This window comes from Pipistrellus kuhlii, unplaced genomic scaffold (assembly GCF_014108245.1).
Source record: "Pipistrellus kuhlii isolate mPipKuh1 unplaced genomic scaffold, mPipKuh1.p scaffold_m20_p_1, whole genome shotgun sequence".
In the NCBI taxonomy this organism is placed as follows: Eukaryota; Metazoa; Chordata; class Mammalia; order Chiroptera; family Vespertilionidae; genus Pipistrellus; species Pipistrellus kuhlii.
Genome location: NW_023425404.1, coordinates 117,450,498 through 117,474,396, shown reverse-complemented (window position 1 = coordinate 117,474,396; position 23,899 = coordinate 117,450,498). Strand labels below are relative to the sequence as shown.

At 38.2% G+C, this 23,899-nt stretch overlaps 2 protein-coding genes across 12 annotated transcripts in view; one reads left to right on the top strand and one right to left on the bottom strand.

Annotated features, from left to right (window-relative positions):
- Positions 1–18,083, top strand: part of GDI2 (GDP dissociation inhibitor 2) — a 43,840-nt gene extending 25,757 nt beyond the window's left edge. Inside the window, exons 5-11 of the mRNA XM_036460900.2 lie at positions 6,684–6,882; positions 7,143–7,274; positions 12,272–12,371; positions 14,976–15,147; positions 16,659–16,803; positions 16,995–17,049; positions 17,135–18,083. Coding sequence (XP_036316793.1) covers positions 6,684–6,882; positions 7,143–7,274; positions 12,272–12,371; positions 14,976–15,147; positions 16,659–16,803; positions 16,995–17,049; positions 17,135–17,281 — 950 coding nt within the window. The 3' untranslated portion in view covers positions 17,282–18,083. The remainder of the gene's footprint in view (positions 1–6,683; positions 6,883–7,142; positions 7,275–12,271; positions 12,372–14,975; positions 15,148–16,658; positions 16,804–16,994; positions 17,050–17,134) is intronic.
- Positions 18,084–19,971: 1,888 nt separating this feature from the next.
- Positions 19,972–23,899, bottom strand: part of TASOR2 (transcription activation suppressor family member 2) — an 82,998-nt gene continuing 79,070 nt past the window's right edge. For 10 of the 11 annotated variants that reach the window (XM_036460825.1, XM_036460840.1, XM_036460880.1 and 7 more), the window contains 2 exons: positions 22,237–22,418; positions 19,972–21,663 (listed from right to left, as the gene is read on the bottom strand). In XM_036460825.1, the coding sequence (XP_036316718.1) occupies positions 21,548–21,663; positions 22,237–22,418 (298 nt within the window). In that variant the 3' untranslated portion in view covers positions 19,972–21,547. Of the gene's footprint in view, positions 21,849–22,236; positions 22,419–23,899 lie in introns of all 11 variants that reach the window. The other variant, XM_045588397.1, reaches the window with a different exon arrangement.

Sequence of the window (23,899 nt, the reverse complement as noted above, 5' to 3'; positions counted from 1 at the left end):
TGTACTAAGTACTTTGTGTGTGTTATCTAACTTTAGTTTACGTAGTCCTTTATTACAAGCCTGTGATATGTAGGTGCTATTACTTTTTACAGATGGGAAAACAGATATAGTGATATGAAAGAAAAGCCCAAAGTAGCATTATCTCCTAACTGGTAGAACTGGCTGGAAGTTAGATTCTTCTGACTCAAGGAACACCTCCCCCCCCCCCCCCCCCCCCCACACACACACACACTTTTAACTACTATACTATATATAGTATATACAGCTCTAAAAAATACTTTAACTGTCATAGGACATCTGATTTTTTTTTTCTTCATGTTAAACATTTCTAATTCCTGTGATTGTTTCTTATATATTATCTTGACCTCTTGTACACTTTTTTTTGGTAAATTCTCTGATTTGCCAAGATTAACCTATCTACACTAATAAAAGAGAAATATGCAAATTGACTATCTCTCTGCTATGCCCACATGCCAATCAGGAGTGAATATGTAAATTAACCCAACAAAGATGGAGGCAGCCACAGAACTGGAGTGAGCAGGAGGCTTGGGTTGCTCCTAGTGATGGAGGAAGCCAAGTTTCCTGCCCGCCCTGGCTGCTGCTGTAGGAGTGGCTGAGGGCTTGGGTCACCAGGGGCACCCCAGGCTTTCAGCCGGCCCTGGTCTCCACTCAAGGAGGGCATGGGGGGGAAAAAAAAGTGGCTTGGGAGCCTGGGTCGCTGGGGGGCGTGGCCAGCATGAAAACAGCCCTCAGTCTCTTACCCAAGCTGGCCACACCTCCAAGGAGTAAGAGTCCCCACTGGGGGGCTTGGCCATCCTGCAAACAGCCCTCAGCCCCTCACCCAGGCTGACCATGCTCTTATGGGGTGAGGGTTCCCATCGTGGGCATGGCCAGCCTGCAAACAGCCATCAGCCCCTCACCCAGGCTGGCCAGGCATCCCAGTGGGGACCCCCACTATGAAGGCATGACTGGCCTGCACACCCATCACAGGCCCCTTGCCCAGGCCACCCCATGCCCCAAGGGAACCCCCACCCTGATCCAGGACACCCTCAGGACAAACCAGCTAGCCCCCACTCGCGCACCAGGCCTCTAGCTATACCAGTAAAAGGGTAATATGCTAATTAGACTGGGAGACCTTCCAGGAGACCTTCCAAACATTTTTCTGGACAAAGCCATAGTGTCAGGGCTGAGGTAGAGGCGCTTAGAGGCTAAGTGGGGATGGAAGTTGTGGGTGATCAGTTCAGGATGGGATGGAAATTGTGGGTGATCAGGCAGGTTGGGGGGATTATTGGGGGTGATCAGGCCAGCAAGGGGTCCAGTTGAGGGTGAGCAGGTCATCAGTGGGGGTCAGTTGGAGGTGATCAAGACAGCTGTGGGGGCAGTTTGGAGTGAGCAGGCCAGCAGGGGGATAGTTGGGGGAGAGCACACTGGCATGGGGGACAGTTGGGGGTGATCAGGCTGATGGGAGGGGGGGGGGCATTTGGGTTTGAGTGGGCCGGCAGCGAGGGGCATTTGGGGCTGAGCAGGCCAACAGATATAGTGGTTAGGGGCAATCAGGCAGGCAGGCAGGTGAGCGATTAGGAGCCAGCAGTCCCGGATGGTGGGAGGGATGTCCAATTGCCGGTTAAGGCCTGATCCCTGTAAACTGGCAGTAGGACATCCTTTGAGGGATCCCAGATTGGAAAGGGTGCAGGCTGGGCGGAGGGACAACTCCCCCTACCCCTGCACAAATTTCGTGCACCAGGCCACTAGTCCTGTATAATAAAAGGCTAATATGCAAACCGACCAAATGGCAGAATGACTGGTTGCAATGCCATGCACTGACCACTAGAGGGCAGACACTCAATGCAGGAGCTGCCCCCTGGTGGTTGGTGTACTCCTGCTGGGGGAACACTGCTCAGCCAGAATCCCTCAGCCAGGCTCACAGCTGGCTAGTGTAGCAGCGGTGATGGAAGCCTCTGCTGCCTCTGTGGCAGCACTAAGGATGTCCGACTGTTGGCTTAGGCCTGCTCTCCTCAGGGATTGGGCCTTAGCTGTTAGTCGGACATCTCCCAAGGGCTCCTGGACTGCAAGAGGGTGCAGGCTGGGCTGAGGGACCTCCCTCTTCTAGTGCACAATTTTCGTGCACTGGGCCTCTAGTATATAATAATATTGCAACAGACCAGACATAATACTCCAAATGTTGTCTGCTCAGTGTCAGTGGAATTATTACTTTCCTAGGACAATATACTTCTGTTACTGGTAATGTAGACTGTTACTATTGGCTTTTTTTTTTTTTTCCCCCAGATCTATAGACACTCTTGGTTCTCATGATAGATAGTTCATGATGCCATCTAAAACACCAAGGTTCCAGTAAATAATTTGTTGTATATTCAGATATTATTTTTGTGAAATCAATGAGAAATATATATGACTTCTACAGAATATTGAACATAATTAGTATGTTCAGAAATGTTTTGAGAAGTTTTCAAGAATAGCTTTGAAAAGCTAAATCTTTAGCTTGTTTATTTATTCTTACTACTGTGAGGCCAAGGTTCCCTTGGGGCCTGGAGCATCTCGATATAAAAAAATCACCTTTGATATCATAGATCTAAGTGAATCCCAGGGCTTGTGGCAGTCCGAGGTAGCTGTTCTTCCTTCACATCTAATTCTACCATTAGAATTCTATATTGTGTGCCATATCTTAATTTTTTTTATGATACTGTTTTTAAAAGTATATATTTTATTGATTTTTACAGAGAGGAAGAGAGAGGGATAGTGTCAGAAACATTGATGAAGAGATCAGCTGCCTCCTACAGGCCCCCCCCCCCCCCCCCCCCCCAGGGATGCGCCCGCAACCAAGGCACATGCCCTTGACTGGAATCGAACCTGGAACCTTTAAGTCCACAGGCCGACGCTCTAACCAGTTTCAGCTATGATACTGTTTTTACCCTAATTATTTAAAAAATTTTATGGTTACCTCTTAGTTAATTGAAAAGCTTTTATTCTCTTACGAAACTGCTTTGGATTTTGTAGGTTTTAAAAGTCTTGGTATGTTTTTTTTTTGTAAGTAAACCTCATTGTACAAGTGAATGAAGGAAAGTCAAATTTGTTTGAAATGAAGGTAAGACACTAGTCAGGGGACTTACTCTAAAAAAGATTTTTTCTAATTTTTTAATATAATTTTAATATTTTTGTTTTTATATGGTATACCCAATATAAGAATAAGTCAACTTCTTTTTATATTTGCTCCCATAAGATTATATGGATGAAATATTTATTGAGCACTTGCTTATGTGCCAGGTACTCTTCTGGGTTTGGGAATAGGGAGGGTTCAACAGAAGGAAAAAAAGTAAACAAAAATTGTTTCCCTAATGGAGTTTATATTAGTAGGAGACAGGCTATAAGTAAATAAGGAAAAGTACTTTAAGGCTAATACGCTAAGTGTCTGAACATCTTACCTGTCGCTATGACACTCATTGGCCACCAAGGTGCAGAGCTTCAACGCAGGAGCTGCTGAGATGCAGTGACTTGGCAGCAGTAGTTTTTGGGTGATGCACCCCGAAACCAGAGTGGAGGGAGCCCGATTTCTTGCCAGGCCCCGTGATTCTACTTTTGGCTGTGGGTTTTGTTGTTGCTGGGGTACTGTCAGCTCCGAATCTGGTTTATTGCACACTTACCTTTGCGGTCCACACCCTGTATGACAGCAACTTTACAGAGTGCCCTCTTGCACTCCGGGACCCCGTGGGGATGTCAGAGAGCTGGTTTTGGCTCGATCCCCACAGGCCAGGCCAAGGGACCCACCTGCTAGAGGGATCCCGCTCACTCCACAGATGCCAGCTTGGGACCATGGGAGGTTGGCTTCAGGGTGTGTCCAGCCTGTCTTGCCCAGTCCCACCCCGCCGGCCACCTTCTAATTAATTTCCTTTCAATGTATACAAATTCATGCACCAGGTCACTAGTGGTGATAATAATGCTGTATAGAAAGTTGGAACGTGGAGAGAGTATGGGGGTATAGTTTTAACTAGGAAGGCATCATTATAGAAGCTGTTGTTATAAAAATTATACAGTGGGAAATATTATTTTAACTCTTTGAATTATGACATTCATAATGAGCAGTGGACCTCTAAAATGTTTGTAGTCGCAGTGGTTCTGATGCCATACTGCTAGTGATGGTGATCACTAGTTGGCACCATGCATGGCACCATGGAAGGGGCGTAGAAGCTGCTAGAGCACCTCTGCTCGGCCCTGAAACAAGGTCAACCAGACATAATGATGAGGGGAGGGAGGAATGAAAAAGAGGAAAGGGAGAATAATTTAAGAAGACACTAGGTTTTTATTTTGATTTTTTAAAAAGTTACACAGTAACTTTTAGCTGTTGGTGGTAGCTTTAGGTTCCAATAGGCATTATCCACCAGAATATACCTGATTCATAAGTGCATTATAGTGGTGACTCATTTTCTTTGTTAGTCTTTCACCCAACACCAGACAATTAAATTTGAATCTTAACTATGATGCTGATGTGGTGATAGAATATTTCTTTTTAGTGTTATGTCTTTACTAATGTATGCATTCTATCCATTTTTTAAAGGTAGGTTGTAAAAAATGTAGTCAGCTGTCATTAATAGTCTTATAATCATTTGTAATTTTTTTTTTTTTAATGATGAAAAACCATTGCATTTCACTTCTTTATGTCACTTTGTAAAGTAGTTTGGCAGTTTCTTTTTTTTTTTTTTTTAATTGATTTTTTACAGAGAGGAAGGGAGAGAGATAGAGAGCTAGAAATGTCGATGAGGGAGAAACATCGACTAGCTGCCTCTTGCACACTCCCTACTGGGGATGTGCCCACAACCCAGGTACATGCCCTTTACTGAAATCGAACCTGGGACCTTTCAGTCCGCAGACTGACGCTCTACCACTGAGCCAAACCGGTTTCGGCTGTAATTTTTTTTTTTTTTTTTTTTTTACTGATGAGATAGAGGGGGTGGGGGGGAGAGAAAGAAACACCAATTTGTTGTTCCACTTACTCATTTATTGGTTGATTTTTAAAAAAATATATTGATTTTTTTTTTTTTTTTTACAGAGAGGAAGGGAGAGGGGTAGGGAATTAGAAACATCAATGAGAGAGAAACATGAGAGAGAAACATTGATCAGCTGCCTCCTGCACACCACACCGCCTACTGGAGATGTGCCCACAACCAAGGGATTGAACTTGGGACCCTTTCAGTCTGCAGGCTGACACTCTATTCTCTGAGCCAAACCAATTAGGGTTATTGGTTAATTTTTTTTTATGTGTCATGACCTGGTATTGAACCTGCAAGGTGGCATATCTGGAAGATGCTCTAACCAACTGAGCTACCAGGTCAGGTCATGTTCATTTGAATTTTCAGTTTTGTATGTTTCAGTTATAGTCTTGGGAAAGAATGTTAAAAATATCAAACATTAAACTACCAACTGATAAAACAGAAACATTTAAGAATTTGTTATTTTTAAAGCTGTGGTTGTTTTTGAAAGTAGTTGTACATTTTAGGAAAGGGGGAAAAAGATTGTAAAACCAGAAAATTTTCTTTTTCTTTATTCTTGTCTTTCTACTTGCTGGGTATACTAGTAGTAGGAGCTGACTAATAGGAATGTCTGAGGATTTATTATGTGGTCATTTATAGCTATACTAGAGGCCTGGTGCACAAAATTTGCGGGGACTGGGGACAGGGTGAGGGAGTTGTTTTTTATGCCCAGCCTGCACCCTCTCCAATCTGGGACACCTCAAAGGATGTCCTACTGCCAGTTTAGGGATTGGGCCTAAACAGGCAGTGGACATCCCTCTCACAATTCAGGACTACTGGCTCCTAACCGCTCGCTTGCCTGATTGCCCCTAACCAATTCTGCCTGCCAGCTTGATCACCCCCCATTCGCTCCTCTGTAAGCTTGATTGATGCCTAATTGATCCCCTGCTGGCTCCCAACTGCCCTTCCCTGCTGGCCTGATCACCCACAACTGCCCTCCCCTGCTGTGGTCCACCTCCTCCACTCAGTGCGGAACCGCAGGATCAGAGCATGGAGCGGCCCCCAGGCCCTGCCTCTGCTGTGTGCACAGCCATCTTGTGGATGCCACTTAGGCTTTTATTATATAGGATAATGTACTACTTAGTGTACAAAGCAGTGAACTGATTATTTAGGACTTCATTAAAGTAAGTGACTAGCAGTATAATCAACATCTAAATACAGATAAGGAAGAGTATACAGAATTTTAGGCAGTTGGCCGAGTATCAATCAGAGTTGTTAAAAGAACATTCAGTTGGATGCTTCGTGAATAAATAGTTTTTGCAAATTCATGTTTACCTTGCACCTAATAAGAAACATAATTAGACATACTGGTTGTAATTGTACTTTAAAATTAAATTAAGTACTGGTTGTAATTGCACTTTAAAATTAAAGTTCTAACTGATCTATTGTAATTATGTATATTTATTTTAAAGTTGTCCAAATGTTCATATCTTAACCATTTGTACCCTATAAACATCTATAGACGCAAGTGGAGGACCTTTTTTAATTAAATTCCAAATATTGTGGCAGTTAACTGGTTAAATTGCACACTGTTAGAAGAGCTTCAGATAATAACATAGCAAGTTTAAACTTTTCCTTTCATACTTTCTTTTCTCCAGTGTTCTATTGTGAGTGTGTGCTTTTTGAAAAATTATCTTTTAGGCTTAATGGGGCTGTTTGAAAAACGTCGCTTCAGAAAATTCCTAGTATATATTGCCAACTTCGATGAAAATGATGCTAGAACATTTGAGGGCATTGATCCTAAGAAGACGGCAATGCGAGAGGTGTATAAGAAATTTGATTTGGGCCAAGATGTTATAGATTTTACTGGTCATGCCCTGGCGCTTTACAGAACTGATGAGTAAGTTTTCTGGTTTTTAGATTTATATATTTTTTGGAATGCTAACTGAATTTCCTAGTTCTCCAATGTGGAAATTATAGCTAAACAAATATATAGTCATGTCATATACTGAAAAAAGAGGTTCTAGTTGCATATTAATGTTAGAACCTTATCAGTAAAATGTAAAGGTAATGAGTTGAAATCTCTGCAGAAAAATATCTTAAATTGAACACGAGAATGAAAACCGAAGCCTTTTGTAATATTTATTTCCTCTTCTCCAGCTATTTAGATCAACCATGTTGTGAAACCATTAACAGGATTAAACTTTATAGTGAGTCTTTGGCAAGATATGGCAAAAGCCCATACCTTTATCCACTGTATGGCCTTGGAGAGCTGCCACAAGGATTTGCAAGGTAAGAGCCCATATTTAACCTACTTGCTAAAACCCCACTGATTCTGAACTTCATCTTCAACAGAAGTATATGAGATACGGTTGTGAAAAATGAGACAAGATATACCTGTGAATAATGAGATGCTTTTTAATTTTGAAGTAAAATTCACATACAACGAAACCACAGAGCTGCAGTAAAAATGTTTTTTTGATAACTGTGTAAACTTGTGTAATAAAAACTCCAGTATTAAGATAACATTTTTCTCATACAAGAAAATTCCCTTGCATCATTTCATAATCACCCCCCAACCATAACAATTACATTTGTAATTTCTATCACTATAAAATACTTTTGCCCCTTTTTGAAGTTTATATAAAGGGGATAATACAATATGCACTCATTTGTGTCTGGTCTTTGCTTAATATTTTTGAGATTCATTTATGTTGATACATATGCTGGTGGTAGTTCATTTAAAAGATATTGAGTAGTATTCCATTATGTGAATATACCCTCTTGCCTTGATGGATACTTGAGTGATTGCACCACTTTATACTCAGCAATGCCTGAGAATTTTAGTCGCTCTATATGCTTGTCAACATTTGTATTTTCAGTCTTTTTAAATGAAATGGTATCTCATAGTTTTAATTTGCACTTTTTGAGGACTAATATTGATCACCTTTTCATGAGCTTCTTGGCGGTTAGTATAATTTTGTGGTGTGATTGTTCATGTCTTCTGTACATTTCTAAAGACTGGGTTGTCTTTGTTTGTGATATGTAGGAAATCTTGATGTATCCTGGCAGCAAGTCTTTTGTCAGATATATGCATTATAAATGTTTTCTTCCATTCAGTGGCAGAAGCTTTACATTTTTATGTTGTAAAATCAGTAAATATTTTTATTGATTTCAGAGAGGAAGGGAGAGGGAGAGAGAAACATCAGTGATGAGAGAGAATCATTGTTCGGCTGCCTCCTGCACACCTCACACTGGGGATCGAGCCCAGAACTCAGGCATGTGCCCTGACAGGGAATTGAACCTTCCTTCCTCTCCTGGTTCATATCAATGCTCAACCACTGTGCCATGCTGGGCTCTTCCCCCCTTTGCCCCCCAACCCCCACACACAATGTTGGGGGTCCTAAGAAAGCTCAAGAGTATAAAGATGTTCTCTTATGTCTTTTTCTAAAAGCTTTATAGTTTTAGCTTTGTGTTTCAATCAATGTATGGGGTGAGGTAGGGCTCATAAGTTCACTTTTCTCATACCGATATTTAGTTGTTCTAGCACCATTTGTTGCAAAGATTTCTTTTTCATGTTGTCTTGATGCCTTTGCAGAAAATCATTTGACCATATATATGTCTTTTGTTCCAGTGATGTATTTAATTTTCCTATGCCATCACCATTCTGTCCTGAATATTATAATTTTATAGTAAGTCTTGAAGTCAGGTAATGCAAGTCCTCATCTTTGTTCTTTTTCAAAATGTTTTGGCTATTTGAGGTCTTGTATTTCCATATATATTTTAGAACAGGTTGTCAATTTCTAGAAAAAATGCTTGCTGGGATTTTGATCAGGATGAATTAAATCTGTAGAACAGGAGGGTAGAAAAGAATAAAGGGAGCTAAATATTTGGTGACGGGAAATGACTTGACTTTGGGTGGTCACACAATTCAATATACAGATTATAGAAATGTACACTTAAAACCTATATGATGCTACTAACTAGCGTCATCCAATAAATTTAATAAAAAAATAAATTTGGGGGAGAGTTATCTTAATAATATACTGAGTTTTCCAATGCATGAATTTTCTCTCTTCATATATTTAGGTTTTCTTTGTCTCAGCAATGTCTGGTAGCTTTCGTTGTCGAGATCTAGCATTTTTTTGGTTCAAATTTAGTCGTAAGTGTGATTATTTGATGTTGCTGTTAATGAAAGTTTATTTTTAGAGTTGTTTGCGGCTAATATACAGAAATATGATTTATGTATATTGACATATCTAGTTTTATACATTTCTTAGGATTTCCCTTGTACACAGTTGTCTCATCTTTGAACAGAGATTAGCTTCTCTTACAACTTTTGTGTTCCTCCTTTTCTCCCCCTGCCTTTATGCACTGGCTGGGACTAATAGAAAAACGATGATTAGAAGTTGTGAGAATGGACATCCTTGCTTTGTTCCAAGTCTTAAGGGGAATGTTTTCAGTATTTTATTATCAAATATGTTTTTCTAGATTAAAATTTTTTGTATTTATATCTTGCTGAGTTTTTATTATGAAGGGGTATTGACATTGAATTAATATTGCAGAGTAGGAGGAAGCGAGGTGGGGAGAGAGAGAAACTTTGATGTGAGACAGAGAAATATTGGTGGGTTGCTTCCCTAATATAACCCAACCAAAGCTGGGGATTGAACCTGCAACCAGGTTTGGATTACCCTCGATTGGAAATTGAACCCACGACCCTTCAGTGCTTGGGCTGATCCTGTAACCACTGAGAACACTGGTCAGGGCTATCCTTTTAATTTTTAAAATTTAGTTTGTGTGTGTATGAATTTGTGTATGTTAGCTGTCACTACTACCGTGTTTCCCTGAAAATAAGACATCCTCCGAAAATAAGTCCTAGCGCATGGAAAGATAAGACATTCCCTGAAAATAAGACCTAGCACAACTTTGGAAGAAAAAATTAATATAAGACACTGTTATTTTCGGGGAAACAGGGTAGTTTGTGTGTGTGTGTGTGTGTGTGTGTGTGTGTGTGTATATATATATATATATATATATATATATATATATATATATAGTGTAAGTGTGTTTTTTTTCTTTTAGCTATTTTCAAAAATTTCTTCAGGTTTTGGCACTTTCACTAGGATTTGTCTAGGTGTGGTTTTTCTTTGCATTTGTTAAAATGCTTGAACGTGTTAAGTTCATTTTTTTAAATCAAATTGGTAATTTTTAAATCACTATCCTCTTCAGATATTTCATCCCATATTCTTTTCTCTTGACACACCAATTATTTATACATTAGATGCTTGGTGTTATTCCATAGGTCATTGAGGCCCTGCTCATTAAAAACAAACATTTTTATATGTTGATTTTTATTTTTTAAAATATGTTTTTATTGATTTCAGAGGGAGGGAGGGTTAGAAACATCAGTGATAGAGAATCATTGGCTGCCTACTGTACACCCCCTACTGGAGATGGAGCCCTCAACCTGGGCGTGTGCCCTGACAGGGAATTGAACCTTGACCTTCTGGTTCATAGGTCAACACTCAACCACTGAACCATGCTTGCTGGGCTGTACTGATTTTTAGAGAGAGGCGGGGGGGGGGGGCAGGGAGGGGAGAGAGAAAGAGAGAGACAGACAGACATCAATTTGTTCCAGCCATTATGCATTCATTGGTTGATTCTTGTATGTGTCTACACTGGGGATCGAACAACCTTGGCCTATCAAGAGGATGCTCCAGTTAACTGAGCTACTTGGCCAGCACTGCTAATTTTTTGGTCTATTTTTTCCCTCTCCTTACTTCATTGGATAATGCCTGTTCATTTGTCTTTAAGTTCACTGACTCTTGTTTCTCTTATTTCCAATAGGCTGGTAATCCCACCCATGAGTTTTAATTTTTTTTTCTTTCAATATTGTACTTTGTAGATCTAGAATTTCTATTTTCAGATATAATTTATCTTGTGAGATTCTGTGTAACTCATTTTGACTCTCCTAAATATATTTATAACATTCTTGAACATGTATCTTTGAACAAGGATGTTTGCAATTTTTTTTTTTTTTTTAATTAATCCTCATCTGAGGATATTTTTTCCCCCCAATTTATTTTTGGAGAGAAAGAGAGGGAGGAAGGGAAGGAAGGGGAAGAGTGAGAGACAGAGAAGCATTGATGTGAAAGAGGTTGCCTCCCATACATGACCAAATTGTGAACCTGCAACTCAAGCACATGCCCTTGATGAGGAATTGAACCCACAACCCTTTGTGCACGGGCTGACACTCTAACCACTGAGCCATCGATCCAGATATCCTTGATCATATTTCTAATAGTTGTCTTTAACCCTCCTCATTTTTTTTAATAGTAATATGCATCAGTTTATGTTGATTGCTTATCCTCTTTGGATTTTTATTTATGACTTGTAATTTTTAGTGTATACTAGACATATATGTTGGAGTCTATCTCTAAAGAGTATTAATTTTCAAATAGGCAGATAAATTCACTTTGAATTTTGGAGGTTTGATTTTATGCCTTTTTAAAGGGGATCTTTTGTTCTTGGCTGACTTTTTGTCTTGATACAGTAGGTGTGGTCCTAGGCTTTTCTTGGGAAGTTCAGGGTGTCTGCCAGGATCCTAATTTAATAAGGCAATTTCAAACTTAAGACTCGTTTGTCCTTATGACCCACAGCTGTAATCTCTGCTCAAGTCTTTTTGCTTTTCAGCTGTTGCTTTTTTGCTGGCTTTCTTGGAGTCTTCCTCATATGCAAGTACTTCTGGAGTTAGTTAAGGATGGAAGAGATTTTAGAGATTTGGTGCTACTGTTTGTAGGATTCCCCCTCCTCCAAGCCCCCAATTTTCATCTCCATTAACAACCCCAAGTTCTGTCCTATGTCATCCTAAGATAGTAAGACCACAGGCTTTTTGCTTCTTTCCTACTCGTCCATATAAACTACATAAAGATTTCATCCAGTTGCCTCCTTTCAAGTATTTCCCCCAGTCTCTGCCTGCGTTTAGTCACTGTCCGATGCCTCTTGATAGTTTTATTTATTATTTATATGCAAGAGGATTAGACACATTTCAGCTATTCTTTCACTATTGGTCTGGTTTTTTTTTCCTTACTTGATACTCATTGATTATTATACATTTTTATGTAGTTTTCATTACTTTTTATAATTGATGCTTTGACTTTTAAACTAATGCCTTTTAGAAGAAAATTGAGCAGATATATATTTCTTATAATTCTTTAATATCTAAGAAAGTAGACTTTAGTAGTTGAAACAATTATAAATTACCAATTGTAATTTAAAAAATTTTCTAGGCTAAGTGCTATTTATGGAGGTACCTACATGCTGAATAAACCAATTGAAGAAATAATTGTGGAAAATGGAAAAGTGATTGGTGTTAAATCTGAAGGAGAGGTAAAGTAGCATTTACAATTAAAATATACTGTGTTCTTATGAAGAAAACATTATTTTTAATATATATTTTTAACATATTTTGATTTTTTTTTACAGAGAGGAAGGGAGAGAGTGAGTTAGAAACATCTGAGTCATCAATCAGCTGCCTCTTGCACGCCCCCTACTGGGGATGTGCCTGCAACCGAGGTACATGCCCTTGACTAGGATCGAACCCGGAACCCATCAGTCTGCAGGCTGATGCTCTACTGAGCCAAACCAGATTCGGCAGAAAACATTATTATTTAATAAGTACTTAAATTTGGTATGGACACTGATGCTAGATTTCAGACTACATGGATATCTGATTTCTTATAATAAACTGGTATTCATTATGATTAAGGACTAGTAATTGAGTTTGTGCTTTAAGAAAACAGATCAATACTTTGTTGTGTTGATTGTTGCTTCTTTTTGAGACTATAAAATACGCACTATGGATGAGTGCTAAATGGTATACTGTGGGTTGATGCCTGTCTCAAATTTATTTAAATTTAGCTTTGTTAGTACCACTAACATATTTGTTAAAATAGGGCTTATTAAACAATACTATTTTGTTATATTAAGTGACCAGAACTATGGAATGACTGGTTGTTATGTGCACTGAGGTGGCTGGCTGGACCCAACCGTGCATGAATTCGTGCACTGGGCCTCTAGTAATTTAATAAATTGTTAAATATTAACAATGTTTTATATATATATATATATATATATATATATATATATATATATATATATTTGCTAATTTCAGAGAGAAAGGAAGTAGAAGAGTTAGAAACATCAATGATGAAAATCATCAATCAGCTGCCTCCAGCATGCCCATACTGGGGATTGAGCCCACAATCTGGGCACGTGCCCTGAGAGAGAATTGAACCGTGACCTCTTGCTCAGCCACTGGCATTAATGTTAATTGTTAAGTTTTAATTTGGGATTCATTTGTGGAGCTGGCTAGGTGGAGTTTTGAGTAGTGCCTAACATTTGGATTGAATATAAATCAGTTAATTAAAAAAACACATTTTGATTGATTTGAGAAAGGGGGGGGAGAGGGAGAGGTAGAAATGTCAATGGAGAGAATCATTGATCAGCTTGCCTCTTGCATGCCCCCTACAGGAATAGAGCCCACAACCTGGGCGTGTGCCATAACTGGGAATTGAACTGTGACCTCCCAGTTCATTGGTTGATGCTCCGTCACTTGAGCCACACCTGCCGGGCCATAGAATCTTGTTGAAGGGCATATTCTGATTCAGTAAACGTTGAGAGGTGGGGCTACATTTTCTTCCAGGCTCTCAGGCGTTGCAGATGCTATTGGTCTGCAAACCAGATTATTCCACTTCCATGAACTATCACCTCTTACAAATAGAAATGCTCAAAAAGGAAACTCAGAAACTAAGTTATAAAGAACACACACACACATTTTCTTTTTTATTGGTTTGAGAGGAAGAGAGAGGAGTAGAGAGAAACATCAGTGATGAGAATCATTGATTGGCTGCCTCCTGCATGCCCCACACTGGGATGGAGCCTGCAACCGAGGCATGTGCCCTGACCAGTAATTAAACTGGCAACCTCTTGGTTCCTGTTGAACCACTGAGCCATGCCAGCTGGGCACAAAGAGTATTTTGGTATTCCATGGGTTAAGACCATATAAGCAACACTCAATAAATAGTTGGCCATCTGAACTTTTACTTTTGCAGATCTTTTGTTAACTACCTTATGCCTTTTAGCATAATAGGTGTTTGGGAAATCTAATCATTTTAAATATTCACCTGAGGATATGTTTTTATTGGTTTTAGAGAGGGGCGGGGGGCGGGGGTGGTGTGTGTATTGATTGTTGCCTCCCATATATGTGCCCTAACTGGGATTAAGCCTTTAGCCTTTTAAGTTTACGGGATGACGCTCTAACCAATTGAGCCACCCAGCCAGGGCTCAAAATCCTTTTTATTGCAGGTCCCCCCCCCCCCCCCCCCCCCCCGCATTCTTTTTTGCTTCACATAGCTGGTGCTACTCAGGAAATTTCAAGGCTTTGATATACAAGGAAAGTAGACTGTAATATATATCTTTCAGCTTAAGTTTTACTTAGAAAGCATAGTGTTAAAATGAGAATGATTTTGGTTGGTTTGTATTAAATTTTCAAAGCTTTGATGTAAAGGGGAAGAAGACTAAAATATGTATCTTGCAACTTAAGTTTTACTTAAAAAGCCTAGTGTTAAAATGGTATTTTGGTCTGTCTGTAGTGCTAGTACTACTTATGGAACATTTTACTAAAGAGTCTTTATTTGATACTTCTCATATAATGACAACCCTTAATTATATTGTTTCAGTTTATCCTAACAACCACCCTTTGAAATTTCAAAAAGCCAGGATATGAACATTGATCTGCCTAGTTCTAAAACTTCTGAATACTGCATCAGTTTTCCTAATATTTGAATAGGGTTTAGAATTAATGAATCTGTTCCAGGAAAATTTGTAGAGATTGTTGGCAGAGAGAGTTTTAATAGTTATCTTATGGTATCACTATACTGTCTAAAAACATCATGGACACAAAATATAACATCCTTAAATGTTTTATTACAGATTGCTCGTTGTAAGCAGCTCATCTGTGACCCCAGCTATGTAAAAGATCGGGTAGAAAAAGTGGGTCAGGTGATCCGTGTAATCTGTATCCTCAGTCACCCCATCAAGAATACCAATGATGCCAACTCCTGCCAGATCATTATTCCACAGAACCAGGTCAATCGGAAGTCAGGTAAGTTTTGGAAATCAAATTTTTGTAGAATTTTGGTAGACAAAATTTACTTTGTATTTTATCCAGTTTTATTTGCTTTATTAGAGTGAAAAAGCCTTAGTTTTTTTTAACAACATATGATGGATCCCTTTTATTTAGATCCTAAATCATCACCTTAAATGGTTAAATTATCCTAGGAGTCCTGCCTCAGGTTTGCACCCACTGCTTTGGACCTTTGAATGCCACAGAGGCTGAACTAAGATGATCAGTTCAATTCTCCAGTTCCAACATTATGTGCCTGTAAAGGTTTAGCTTGTTAGTGACACCACTATTTTGAGATGATAGTGATGCTTTTATGTCATTATTTGTAAACTTATTATTTATATATAATTTTAAATTTCTCTAAAATCAGGATTTCTAAAATAGTAATTCCTGATTTATTTGCTTTAACCAGCAGTTTTCATCTACTACCTCTTCCTGAAGTCCTAAATCTTTTAACAAATATTCAACTATAAAAAGGGGTTTTTGGCTTTGAAATAATTAAAAGCCACCTGTGTTTAATTTTTTTTTTCTGTATAGGGATCCAAATCACAAAAGATTTATTACTAGAATAAAGGGACTTGTACTAAAGTAACCTTTAAAGGGTTTCCACACAGATTCCTTGGTCAGTGAAAATAAAAGGGAGCCCAGTAATTGTTTTCTATTTTGGAAGTTAATGTAGTTACTTAGTGGTTGGTATACAGACAAGTAGACCTATGGAATTATATGAATTTATTATGCCAACTCAAAAATAGCTTTTGCTGATATGTAATTTTATATTAAATATGCAAGGAATCAATATAGAAGGTCCCCACTTAACGATGGTTTGACTTAATGATTTATCAAGTTGGTGCGAAACTGATTAATTATACAACATTGTTTTTAGCACCGTATTGAATAAATTGATATACTCAACATTATTACAAAATAGACTTTGTGTTAGATGATTTTGTCCAATTATAGGCTAATGTAACTCTTCTGAGCATATTTAAGGTGTGCTAAGCTAAGCTATGATATTTGGGAGGTTAGATGTATTAAATGCATTTTGACTTCCGGTATTTATGATGGGCTTATCAGGATATAACCCCACTGTTAGTTGAGAAGCATCTATACTTAATGAAACCTTTCTTAGCCATTCAAACCCCTTTGCAATGCAAGGTTCAGAGAGACAGAGACCCCAGAGCAGTTAATACGGTTTGCCAGGTTTCCACCATAGCTGTGAAAATGCTGGGAAGAGAAATTTCATTTTCAAGTCCAGCAGTTCACTGCCACATAAATCCTTGATCTCCAAAAGGCTAAAAAGCTGCTGAATATTTGCATATTCTATGTCTGACCCTTTTTGCCTCCATGTACATTGAACTTAAGCTTAGAAGGTACTGTCTATTCTAAGTAATTTTAATTCACGCCTCGAAATACGGGTGAGACCTGAGTGTACACACCCGATGCCCACGTTTTACAAACCTTGGCAGTGAGATGGCATTACTTATTTCCAGATATCTATGTCTGCATGATCTCCTCTGCACACAATGTGGCAGCACAAGGGAAGTACATTGCCATAGTCAGTACAACTGTGGAGACCAAGGAACCCGAGAAAGAAATCAGACCAGCTTTGGAGCTCTTGGAACCAATTGAACAGAAGTAAGTGATGTGTTCATTTATATCAGTTAAAATCCTAGATTAATTTTGGCTCCATGGTGGGGCAAACCCAATGAGAAGAAAGAAAGAGCCATCATCTCCACCAATCTCATCTTGGGTTTTGAATTTCAGGCAATGCAGTGAATGGGTGTGGGGTCAGTTCACCTGCTCACTTAATTCTTTTTCTCCTTCAGATTCGTTAGCATCAGTGACCTGCTTGTACCAAAAGATTTGGGAACAGAAAGCCAGGTAAGTGTGGTGATCTGAAAAGGGTATTATCATGTTTTATTAGGAGATTTCCTTAGTTTCAAGTATTTTTAATTTTTATTTTCAGATCTTTATTTCCCGTACATATGATGCTACAACTCACTTTGAGACAACCTGTGATGACATTAAAGACATCTATAAGAGGATGACAGGATCAGAGTTTGACTTTGAGGAAATGAAGCGCAAGAAAAATGACATCTATGGGGAAGACTAACAGCAGCACATGTTATCATCTAATTAGGACAGACTTAAAATTTGGCAAATAATGCATATTGTATGAAATCAATATTGTAAGGCCTGCTTTTATAATCCAAACAGAGAGATTGCAGAGCACTGCATAAGTAAATATTCCTCCCCTTTCTAATATCATGTATTAACTTGTATTCATGGAGTGGCTGTTCAGAATTGGCAGGTGACCATATTCTGTACTGTTTAACCAATGCTGGCTTTTTTTTCTAGTAAAGGATAAGTTTAAAAAAAAACATTGTGATACTGACGCAAAGATCTTGATACAGTATCTGTATCTTTTAATCAGTGTAGCCTTCACAGTTATGTGTTTCTGCTGCTCAAGAGCTGGACCAGTACCATTTGCGTGCCATCTGTCCTCAATATTAAGCAGATTTGAAATCACATATTTCATAATTTGGGAGAGTACCGAAGTCTTCACTGTAGATTTACATTTTGGTCCTGTCGAGCATTATGATAGTGTCCACATAGCCTCACCACAGGTTTGGTTTATGTGGGCGTAAAATTCCAACTGACTCCAGACTTCCAGAGTCATTTTAGGGGGAGCCTGTGTGGTGTTTTAATCTAATTGATGAGTGCAAAGCAGATAGGAACCTATCATAAAGCAGGTAAATGTAGAAGCTTCTATCATATCCCAGGTGTGGCCTTTTCATGGACCAAGCTGCAATGCAGTATTGATTTGACAGAGCCTCTCCTTCAATGATGTCTGCCTCAAAATGGCTCCAAATGATTTCTGTACTGCAAAATAAAGCCAGACTCTGGAAACCAAATCCCTCTCGATTGGTCTGTTTGTTCCCTGATGTTTAGAGCTGTAAGTATTGTGCTGACCATGATACAGTTGTTTATTTCCCTTAGTAGAGCTGTAACTGATGCTAGGAGAGATGCTGGAGTGGAATGCTCAGTTACTAACAGCATGTGAAGATTCAAACTTGGATGGGTAAAGAAGCAAGTCTGGCTTCCCTGTGAGTAGACCCTAAATTAATTTCTTGACTCGTCTTGATAATATTTTTGTTTTTTTAGTTAATCCTCACCCAAGGATATTTTTCCATTAATTTTTAGAGAGTGGAAGCGAGTGGGAAGGACAAAGAGGGAGAAACATTGATGGGGGAAAGAGACATTGATTGGTTGCCTCCTGAATTCGCCCCAACCAGAACCAGAGATGGAGTCTGCCACCAGGATACGTGCCCTTGACTGGAATTGAGGGCCTACGCTCCAACCACTGAGAAAACTGGCTTAGATATTCTTAGTAGTGGTTAACAAGTACTCTTTTTGTTTAAATGCAAGTTAATTGCCTTTGATAATTCTTATAGGTTGCATTTGTAAGAGAACAAGATAATTATCAGATGGATAGATGCTTTAAAGATTTTCATGTAATTTAAATTGTAATTAGAAATTGTTTTTAACTGGGATCTCCTTTCTCTAATAGCATATACACTACTAGCTATTGGACGAATGAAGACATCTTAATGGTATTCTTTTTTTTTTTTTTAATATATTTTATTGATTTTGTACAGAGAGGGAGAGAGATAGAGAGTTAGAAACATCGATGAGAGAGAGAGGCATCGATCAGGCTGCCTCTTGCACGCCCCCTACTGGGGATGTGCCCGCAACCAAGGTACATGCCCTTGACCGGAACTGAACCCAGGACCCTTCAGTCCCCAAGCCGACGTTCTATCTGTTGAGCCAAACTGGTCTCGGCTTAACGGTATTCTTATAGGCTTTATATTGATTCTTATAGTTATGTTTGAAAGACATATGATTAGGACACATGACTAATTTGTTACAGTAATTGGGATAATAATTTATATTATTACTTAGATTATTTGATTTACTTTAGCTCAATTTCTAAGTCTCACACTACTCATTTTGGCCAGATAATTCTTTGTGATGGGGGACTGTCCTGTGCATTGTATGATGCTTAACAGCATCTCTGATGTAACTCTACCCACTAGATGCCAGGAGTACCTCCCTAGCCTGAGAACCAAAGTGTCTTCCAGATGTTATACTATATCCTGAGGGAAAAATCACCCAAGTTGAGAACCACTGCTTTATGTTAGGGATGGGGAACCTTTTGTCTGCCAAGGGCCACTTGGATATTCTCAGGCCATACAAAACTATCAACTTAAAAAATACAAAACTATCTGCTGAAACTGGTTTGGCTCAGTGGATAGAGCGTCGGCCTGTGAACTGAAAGGTCCCAGGTTCAATTTCGGTCAAGGGCATGTACCTTGGTTGCGGGCACATCCCCAGTAGGGGGTGTGCAAGATGCAGCTGATCGATGATTCTCTCTCATCGATGTTTCTAGCTCTCTATCCCTCTCTCTTCCTCTCTGTAAAAAAATCAATAAAATATATTTAAAAAAATACAAAACTATGAACTTAAAAATCAGCTCGCTATATGGTCAAACATGCAATTTGTACAAACTGGTTGGTATTAAATAGAAAGCAAAGATATTAGGACTTTATGTCCCAGGCTAACGGAGTACAAAAATGACAAAGGCACAATTTCTGGAAGAGCTTATAGTCCAGGTTAGACCCATTGTTCTGTGACTTGGTTAAGTGTTAAAATAAAGAAATGGTGTTATGGGACTGATGGCCTTTGGACTGGATGTTAAAAGGCTTTTCAGTAAGGGGAGACGAACATTTGAGGTACGACTTTAAAGATGACTATACTGGACAGATAGCACCTGACAGGTGGTAGTAATAGGTGCTCAATAAATGTTTCCTTTTCCTTAGTAATTTCAAATCAACTCAGTGTTATGATTCTCTTATTAGAATCTTATGCTTAGGTGAAAATAAAATGGGTTTCTAAGCAAAAGCTAGTGTCAAATAAAACTCTATTTATGAGACTGGTACTTTTGTTTATGTAAGAAGTATATAAAATAGATGAGTGGCTTTGGAAAGAAGTTTCTGTATGGAAGTCTAATGGCCCCCATAGAAGGGCAAGATGAAAAGTCCTATGAATACCCTTTTTTCTGTAGCTTGCAGCTCAGTGCACATGACCTTGGGAGGGGAAAGCCCTGGGCGGGTTTGCTGGGACTAAACTGACAGATCAGGGCCAAAATGATATAAGTGATAGCATTCCTCTGAAACCCAGTTATTATTGCTTAAGTGGCCTAAAAAGTGATACAACTCTCCTGACAAACTAATTTTTGCTATGAAGTCCTTGCAGAAACAGTTGATTTTTCAGTTGTCTTTATTAGAAAAATGAACAAATTAGTTATAAAAACCTTTTGTTCTAAATAGATGCTATGTGTCTTACAATTTTTTTTTGCTTGGTTTTCATGTTTAAAGATTTTAATTTTTAACATCATAAATAAGTAATTTTTCTCAGAGTTGATTTTATAAGTGCATTATTTACAAAATAAGTGGAAAATGACAGTTTATAAATTTGTGCCATTGGAAAAAAGGTTAGCTTTATGTAGTGTTTGAGTAACAGCAAATGAAACACTTAGAGATTATAGTTTTTACAAGGGTAGTAAAAACCTTTAAAACGAATTAATGTGCATTACTTATATGTTACTGATATTAACATGTAAAAACAAAGCTATTGGTTAAAATAGACAAATTTTTGCTACAACTGAATAAACATGTTTATGAAATTATTTTTAACTGTAAATTCAATTGATAGCTTTAAATTAATTATTTAATACTTAAGCACAAAGTGAAATGTGTCATTGTAAATGAAGCTAGATTAAACAAAATGTAAAAAAATGAAAGAAGGAATTTCCCAAGTTGTAGAACATTGATTTGTTTCAATTATGAGAGGGGAGACTTTTTTAATGTGTCTTAAAGTTTTTTAAATAAAAGGGAAAATACTAATTTGTTGTTGGCATCACTGGTGTCTAGGCAAGCTATAGTTGAATAACTTGGTCAAATAAAATTGATGATAATTTCATATTTAAAACAAAATAACCAACCACTATTTTATAAGTAGTATGCTACCTAATAGGAAAGTTTCTATGCATTATTAAGATTACATCATCTGTCTTGGTGATCAGGATGAACTGCAGGTGAAAATGCACATCACAGAGAAAATGGGTAATTGGGTTGGTTATTTCTTTCATTAGTGGATACTTTAGAATTTCACACCTATATAATAATTTTTAATTTATAGCATGGTAACATATAAGGTAAAGAATAGAGTTTTTCAACAACTGGTTCCCTCACAGACACAAATGTCAGTGTCTTCCTTCAATTCCAGCTGACATTGGAGAGTTATAGAAAAAGTGTTCTTACCAATAGCTACTCCTAAATGGAGCTGCTACTTTTTGTATATTTTCAATAAAGTTATTTACATCTGTAACAAGGATGCCACTATTTTCAAAGACTTCTCTGGAGACAGGCTTTTCTGTAAAAAGAAAAATATCCCTTTTTGGTAAAAAAATTCATTAATGTACTTTATGAAGTATAATTGACATACAATCTTATATTAGTTCCAGATGTATAACAGTTATTCAACATGTTAATGTACCTTTTTAAAAATAGCAGAACTCCTATGAAACTTCCTATATGGGAAGAAAAGGGAGTCTGGTTCTAGGGAAGAAAAAGGTTTGAAGCTTTGGGAGCAGCCCCTTCCATGGGAGGTGGGAAGAGTGCTGCGAAAGCACTGATGAAATGACAGCCATTCCTTAATTAAAATGTTTGGTGAAGATTCACATGAAACATTAAAAATTAGGGAGTAAGTATAAAAATTAAATAAGGAGATAATAGAAAGAAACTATTTGAGGACTATTAAATAGACAGTGCCCCTCACCCAGCCTTTATCAGACTAACAGCTGATCTTGGATCTATTGAATATATCCACGTTTATCTTACTGCATCCAATGACTCCTCATATAAGGACATTTCTAGAATTGACCCATTTGGGCATTAACTGATTGGTGATATAAAACGAGGCAGCACTAAGGCTGTGTGCCTTTACCTGTTAGGAAGACAGCAAACCTGGCATGGATGTGCTGAATTTGCAGGTTTAGTAGACATTTTAAATGTTCTGTTTTGGTTGATGACCGAGAGTCGCACTGGTGATAATGAAGCAATTCAATGATATTTGCACTTTGGTAGGATTTCAATATTAAGTTCTTCTTATGTGCAATTGAATCCACTCTGGAAAATACATAGAAATGTTAAATTCAGGTTAAGTTTCTTTTTTTACTGTATCTTAGTTTTGTTGTTTTATTCCAAATCTTCTCTTGCCTTCATTACACTTACATTCCTAGTTTAACTACTTCGATAAAACTGACTGAGATTCTTTGTCCCTGTTCTTTTCCACCATACACTTGCCTTCCTAGAAGTCATTGCCTTGATGCATTCTTGAAAACATTACAGGCGCATTATTTTTGCAAATACAGATTTAAAAAAAATAGCATTCTGATTCCAAGGAGAAGGGACATCTGCACATTTATCTACTACCACTTCCAAAAATATCACCAGGCAAGCTTCATATGAATTTCTAGTGGACCTCTTTAGTTCCTAATCTGTAAATTTCTTTAAAACCTCTTCTCTATACTTCAGGTTAAAACAATGTAGCAGCTGGATTTTCCTTAGTTTCTCACATTCTTTTAAATATTACTACCTCTCTTTTTTTTTTTTTTTTTTTTTTTTACAGTAGAGGAAAATGTTTAACTTTTAAACACCTCTATCTCTACTTCTTGATTCCATCTCTCTAGTCAGTCTTCTCTATCACATCCTCCTGTTTGCTGGAGAAAACCAAAATCATATGTATCCCCAAGCACTGTTCACATCACAATGGTGAATTTCCTTCCAGACTTATATATCAATTTACAATTGGCATCATACTGTACTTAAGATACCAACTTTTCTGTTATATTTCTTATTGTTATAAATAGGAATCTTTATATGTTTCTACTTACTGTGTTAAGTTTTATGTGTCATTATTTTGCAAATATTAAAAAATCAGACCTTGGGTGGAATGGCTCAGTGTTAGGAGGGTTGGCTAAGCACCGAAGGGTCTCAGGTTCTATTCCCAATCAAATTACGTGGGTTGTAGGTTTGATCCCTGACCTTGACTGAGGCGTGTGCAGGAGGCAACCAATTGATGTGTGTCTCCCCCATCGTTGTTTCTCGCCTCACAACCCCTTCCCTCCCTTCCATTCTCTCTAAAAATCAGTGGAAAAATTAGAAAACAAAATTAGCCTAGAGATGGAGTTGAGGCTGGTTTTGTAGGTATTGATAACCATTAATGGCTATAAACTCCTCTGTGGTTTTGAAAAGTTAGTATTTTCTTTTGGTTTCAATTATAGATACACTCCCCCAAAGTTGAAAGAATCTGATAGGTTTTCATGAGCTCTTATTATTGCCAGATAAACACACTTTGAAGAGCATATTACTGTTCTGGCTAACTCCTGTGAATGCGTGGTCACAGCCTGGGACCCTGTTAACTCTTGGTTGTCCTCCTGTCCTAGTGCCTCCTAACTATAAGCCTTGTCTGAACTTCTAAGCCGTCTTTCAACATCTCATGCACTTCCATAATTTGTTTTCCTTTGGAAAAATCACTGTTGTTAAACTCAGTAATGGGCATTTCAGAGATGGACGTCCTGGAGTTAAAGCCTATTCACAACTGACTG